The 5,788-nt window shown below is 62.8% G+C and overlaps 3 protein-coding genes across 3 annotated transcripts in view; 1 reads left to right on the top strand and 2 right to left on the bottom strand.

The window, feature by feature from the left end:
- The window catches only part of AMSG_04800 (long-chain-fatty-acid-CoA ligase ACSBG2), a 2,819-nt gene extending 2,651 nt beyond the window's left edge, over positions 1-168 (bottom strand). The window contains exon 1 of the mRNA XM_013903020.1: positions 75-168. Coding sequence (XP_013758474.1) covers positions 75-134 — 60 coding nt within the window. The 5' untranslated portion in view covers positions 135-168. The remainder of the gene's footprint in view (positions 1-74) is intronic.
- Positions 169-273: 105 nt separating this feature from the next.
- On the bottom strand, positions 274-3,733 carry AMSG_04799 (sulfate adenylyltransferase; the record flags this gene model as incomplete). The annotated part of the gene is made up of 4 exons (XM_013903019.1): positions 2,558-3,733; positions 2,224-2,519; positions 543-2,173; positions 274-507 (listed from the first exon to the last, which is right to left on the bottom strand). The coding sequence occupies exons 1-4, from the start codon at positions 3,631-3,633 to the stop codon at positions 274-276; spliced, it is 3,237 nt and encodes a 1,078-aa protein (XP_013758473.1). The 5' UTR covers positions 3,634-3,733.
- A 126-nt stretch (positions 3,734-3,859) lies between these two features.
- AMSG_04798 (uncharacterized protein) lies at positions 3,860-5,531 on the top strand (the record flags this gene model as incomplete). The annotated part of the gene is made up of 3 exons (XM_013903018.1): positions 3,860-3,884; positions 4,320-5,458; positions 5,499-5,531. The coding sequence occupies 3 exons, from the start codon at positions 3,860-3,862 to the stop codon at positions 5,529-5,531; spliced, it is 1,197 nt and encodes a 398-aa protein (XP_013758472.1).
- Between the last annotated feature and the right edge of the window lie 257 nt (positions 5,532-5,788).

The following is a 5,788-nucleotide window of genomic DNA, read 5'->3' as shown; positions in this document are numbered from 1 at the left end:
CATGGAGTGTCCCCTCGCCCCCTCCCCCCCCCCCCCCCCCCTCCCATCCTCCTGCTACAGCCACGCATGCGTACCATGCGAATGTTGAACTCGCTCGACATGTCGGTCATGTAGCGGTCGTTTGTGGCGGACATTGTGACCTGATTTGATTGCTTTTGTAAAGAGAGGAGAAAGGTGGTGGTGGTGCTGCGGCGACTCGCCTCGTGGGTTGGCGGTGGTGGAGCGTGAGGGGGGGAGGAAGGGGGGGGGGGGGGGGGAGGGAGGCGGGGGCGATTAATGGCCAGGCTTGCGCTTGGCCTTGGGACTGGTGTTGGTCGACTTGGTCGACTTGGTCGACTTGGTCGACTTGGCCGTCCTAGCAGTGTTGGCCGAGTCTGCCTCGTCAAGGTCATCACTGCCGGTGGAGGCGTCGTGTTCGTCATTGGCAGCGTGATCAGCCTGCTGGTCATTGTCATCAGAGGCGTCTGTGGCAAGGAGCAAGCCAGAGTCGAGGAGGTAGTCGATGATCTCGTTGACAGCGTCGGGAACAGTGAGGACGCCACCGTCAATGACGATGTCCGGGTTTCCGGCTCGTGGTACGGCGCGTTCGGGTGGACGCCGGTGAGCTCAAAGTCGGGGTCGTCTTTGGCCTTTTTGTAGAGGCCCTTAACGTCGCGCTCAGCACAGACCTCGACCGAGGTCGACTGCCAAATCTCGACAAAGACGCCGCCTGCGGCCTCGACGATGGCACGAGCCTCGGCGCGGGCCTCGGCGTAGGGCGCGATGGCGGAGATGATGGCGGCGCCGCCGTTCTTGGCGATTTCCGAGGCAACAAAGCCGAGGCGGGCAATGTTGAGGTCGCGGTCGTGGCGCGAGAACGAGAGCTCCGACGAGAGGTAAGTGCGGACGACGTCGCCGTCGAGGAGGGTGTAGTGGCGGCCGGGGTACTGCTCGAGCGTGGGGAGAAGGGCGTGGGCAACGGTGGTCTTGCCCGAGCCGGAGAGGCCGGTGAAGAAGAGAACAAAGCCGCGGCGCGACATCGGCGGGTACTCGAGGCGCAGGACTTCGATGACGTCCGGGTCCGAGAACCACGGCTCGATGGGCTCGCCAGACGCCAACATGGCCCGGAATCTGGTGCCCGAGATGGAGAGCGCGTTCTTGGCAGGCACGTCGTCGACCGGAAAGTAGCCGTCGCGCGAGGTATCATACACCATCTTGGGGTAGGTCTTGAAGGTCATACCGAGCTCGTCGGCGTGGCTTTCGACAAGCTCCTGGGCGGCAAACGGGCCGTAAAAGTCGCTGCCGTCAGCGGATTTGCACCCTGCGTGGTCGCGGCCGACGATAAAGTGTGAAGCGCCGTAGTTCTTGCGGACGATGGCGTGCCAGAGCGCCTCGCGCGGGCCAGCCATGCGCATGGCGAGCGGCATGAGCGAGAGAGTGACCGAGCCTGGAGCGTAGATGCCCTTCTCGGGATCGACAATGATCTTGTAGCACTTGACGCGGGTCGAGTACGGGATGTCTCCGGGCTTGGTCATCCCAACTGCCGGCTGGATGAGCAGATGCCCAGCCACATCGGCCGAGGCCCGGAGCGTCAGCTCGATGTGCGCCCGGTGCATCGGGTTACGGGTCTGGAACGCGACAACGTCGGCCTGACCGAGGCTCGCAAACAAGGCGCGGGTCTCGGCGGGCGTCCGCCGGAGCTCGCGGTAGTCGTAGTGTGGCGGGAGCTGGTACCCGCGGAGCTTGCCGGACACCAGGTGGTTGCCGGCCACGTTCATAAGGTAATGCACGGCCGGGTGCGAGCTGTCGCTGGTGCCAAAGACATTGGCCGACTCGAGTGCGAGCTGCGGCTTGAAAATCGCGTTCTTGCCATTGGGCACGTCAAGGATGGCAATGAGGTTGTAGTACTTGTCACGGAGCGCGACAGAGGCACCGGGTGTCATAAACTCCAGGTCAGCATCGGTCACGTCGAGCGTGATCGGCATCGGCCAGAGCTCGCCCGACGGCAGACGCATGCTACGGATAACACTCTTATACGTCTTCTGGTCCATGAATCCGTCGAGCGGCGAGAACGCACCCGAGAGCAGCATCTCAATGTCACACAGCTGGCGCTCGGTGAGAGTGTACGACGGTAGTGCCGAGGCCTCGTCCTTGATAGCCTCACGCTCGTCCTCGTCGGCCGGAATGAGCTGGACTAGGCTTCCGCCGTGCGGCGCAATGAGCTTGTCTTCGGAGATCGGCGACGCCGGGCCTTTGTCGGTGAAGGCGTCTTGGAGCCGGATGATCCCGAGCCGGATGAGGAGGCGGATGTAGTCGACATCTTGCCGTCGCCGGACGAGGCCGGCATCTTGCCGTCGCCGGACGAGGCCGGCATCTTGCCGTCGCCGGACGAGGCCGGCATCTTGCCGTCGCCGGACGAGGCCGACATCTTGCCGTCGCCGGACGAGGCCGACATCTTGCCGTCGCCGGATGTGGTCGACATCTTGCCGTCGCCGGTTGTGGTCGACATCTTGCCGTCGCCGGACGAGGCCGACATCTTGCTGTCGCCGGACGAGGCCGACATCTGCTGTCGCCGGACGAGGCCGACATCTTGCTGTCGCCAGACGAGGCCGACATCTTGCCGTCGCCGGATGTGGTCGACATCTTGCCGTCGCCGGACGAGGCCGACATCTTGCCGTCGCCGGACGAGGCCGACATCTTGCCGTCGCCGGACGAGGCCGACATCTTGCCGTCGCCGGACGAGGCCGACATCTTGCTGTCGCCAGACGAGGCCGGCATCTTGCCGTCGCCGGATGTGGTCGACATCTTGCCGTCGCCGGACGAGGCCGACATCTTGCCGTCGCCGGAGGATGAGAAGGGGGGAGACACCGTGGTCGGGGTCGGGGCCGGGGTCGGGGCCGGGGTCGGGGCCGGGGTCGGGGCCGGAGTCGGAGTAGGAGTCGGAGTCGGGGTCGGGGTCGGAGCGAGGGTTAGTTTCGGACTCGGAGGAGGCGGGCGACGCCGGCGTGACTTTGGCGTTGCTGCTGGGGTGTTGTCGTCGCTATCGCCCGACGACGAGCTATCGCCGGACGAGCCCAATCCCGAGGTAGTAAGCTCTTGGTTGACAGCAACGTAGGCGCCACCACGCTGGGTGTAGTCCGACGATGCAACAAAGTAGCCGACGGCGAGAAAGACAGCAACGGCAAGGGCCATGGCTAGGCCCGGGTTCTTCTTCAGCATGCCCATGGCAAATCCAGATCCACCCACCGGACCATTCCCACCACCACCGCCACCACCACCACCACCACCACCACCCATGCCGACACCAGCCATGCCGGCACGACCATCAGCAGCAAAGACCATGCTTGAGCCACTTCCATGCGAGAGCGAGGGCGAGCGAGGCAGGCCGGACTCGCCGCCATCAAAGGGCACAGAAAACGGAAGAGTAGCAGCAGCAGCACCCCCAGCACCACCAGCAGCAGCAGCATGTTCAGCACTAGAGCTTATGATACTCGAAGAAGGAAGTCCACCATAATGAGAAGGAGCGAGTGCAGCAGGCGCAGCCAGAGCTCCACCCTGACCACCAGGAACACCAGCAAGGGCGACGCCACCACCAGCATGACCAGACACACTCTCCTCGCGGTTGCTGCTTGCGTGACTTGCCCGCAGCTTCATCGCGACCACTCTTGTCGTAAGTAGAAAGAGAGGATGTGTATGTGTATGTGTATGTGTATGTGTGTATGTGTGTATGTGTGTGTGTGTGTGTGTGTGTGTGTGTGTGTGTGTGTTTGCCTTGCTGGCAGAGTCAAGTATGCCAGATACACCCGTTCCTTCGCCTTGGTCGCCTTCGCCTTGGTCCACCGGCTGGGTTCGTCGCCACAGTCGGTGTTCCCAGCAGACAATGACGTGGGTCGCCATGACGGCGGGTGGGTGGGGGGTGGGGGGTGGGGGGTGGGGGGGGGAAAATATTTCCTTCTTGAGCTGCCGACTCTGACAAACATGTGGTTGTTGTCATCGCGAGGGTAGGTATGATGGTGATGCGAACACAGGAGAGAGAGAAAGAGAGAGCGTGTGTGTATGTGACTGTATGTGTATGTGTATGTGTGTGTGTGTGTGTATGTGTGTGTGTTTGACGTTGTGGCAGGTAAGAAGACAGCTCCATCGTGTTGTGTCAAACGCTTGCGGGTGCGGACCACAATGAGGCCAGACAGGCCACCTCGCATTCGGCCAGCAATCACCGGTAGAGTAGGTGCAACAGCTTTCTCTTGTCAGCTCCGACCCCCCCTCCCCCCCCTTCCCACGTTACCAAATCAGTATTGTTAGCAATGATGCCTGTCCGCCCCCTGTTGGCATGGCGATAGCTGCGATTGTGCTCGTGGGCCTCGCCCAGTTGGCGGCAAGTTGCGGAACAGGCCAAGTTGTTTTCGATGAGATTGTCGACTGGGACAACACGACAGTGGCCTACCCCACGGCATCCCGTTCTGGCACCTCTGTTGCACTCATTGGGGATGTTGATGGAGATGGTACCGGTGATGCCGCCTTTGGCTCACCGCTGGCTGACCTCTCGGACGGTTCGGTCACCATTGTCATGCTCAACCAAGACGGCTCGGCCAACTCGACGTCTGTTCTTTCAAAAGCCACTTCCGCCCTGACAACCATGCTCTCGACTCAGGCTGGCCAGTTTGGCACATCCGTGGGCGGAGCCGGCGATCTCAACGGCGACTCGGTCCCTGATTTGCTTGTGGGTGCTCCGGTCCTTGGTGCGACGGGCAAGGTCATCATCATCTTCCTCACCACCGACGCTGGTGTCTCATCGGTGACCACCATCGAGAACGGGGTCGGGCTGGGACTCACTACGCTTGTGGCCGGCGAGCTGTTCGGCTCGGGCCTGGCTACTATCAAGGGCGTGAGTACTATCAACTACGCAACGCACGCGCTTGTGGGCATCGGGCTGGCCTCGGGCCAGGATCGGATTACGACGCAGATCTATGGCTCGATTCTCATTGCCACGCTCTCGCGCGTCGACGGCTCGGTCACTGCCTTTACGCTTTTTGACCATTCGCAATCGGGTATGGCACCGGTGACGCTTGGCTCGGGCTTTGGCTCTGCCATAGCCGCCGGCGATGTGCGCGGGACGGGCTCGCCGCTCCTTGCGGTCGGTGCGCCGTTGTACGACTCGGCGCGCGGACGGGTTTTCCTCGTCGACATGGACTGGACGCTTATGGCTATCACAGGTATGACCATTGTCGAAGAAGGCGCCCTAGGCTGGACGCCTACGCCTGCTCTTGGCTCGCTCTCACAGATCGGGACCGGCGTGATGCTCGCGGACATCAATGCTGACGGATGCGTCGATCTTGCGCTTGGAGCACCCGGCGCCGAAGAGATCGGGCCCAACTACGGCATGCTCGCGGTCCTTCTCCTCAACAGTGGCCCGTCGTCAATTGCTGTCGAAGCCTTTACCCGCATCTCGTACTCGGCCAACCCCGCGCTCCAGTCGGCCGTCTCGATTGGCGCAGAGCTCGGCTACGCAATGTCTACAGGTGACATCAACGGTGCGGGATGTCCGGATATGATCTTTTCGGGACCGGCCTCGAACAAGGACTCTGGTCATGTTTGGGTGGCCATCTGTGAGTTTGTCGTGCCGTCGCCGCCGCCGCCACCGCCGAGTCCTCCTCCGCCGCCGAGTCCTCCTCCGCCGCCGAGTCCTCCTCCGCCGCCGAGTCCTCCTCCGCCGCCGAGTCCTCCTCCGCCGCCGAGTCCTCCGCCACCGCCGAGTCCCCCGCCACCACCGCCTCCACCATCGCCGCCGCCTCCTCCTTCCCCGCCGCCG

Source organism: Thecamonas trahens (assembly GCF_000142905.1).
Source record: "Thecamonas trahens ATCC 50062 unplaced genomic scaffold supercont1.19, whole genome shotgun sequence".
NCBI classification, from domain to species: domain Eukaryota; order Apusomonadida; family Apusomonadidae; genus Thecamonas; species Thecamonas trahens.
The sequence above is the reverse complement of the archived record's forward strand: the minus strand, read 5'-3'. Positions and strand labels throughout refer to the sequence as shown.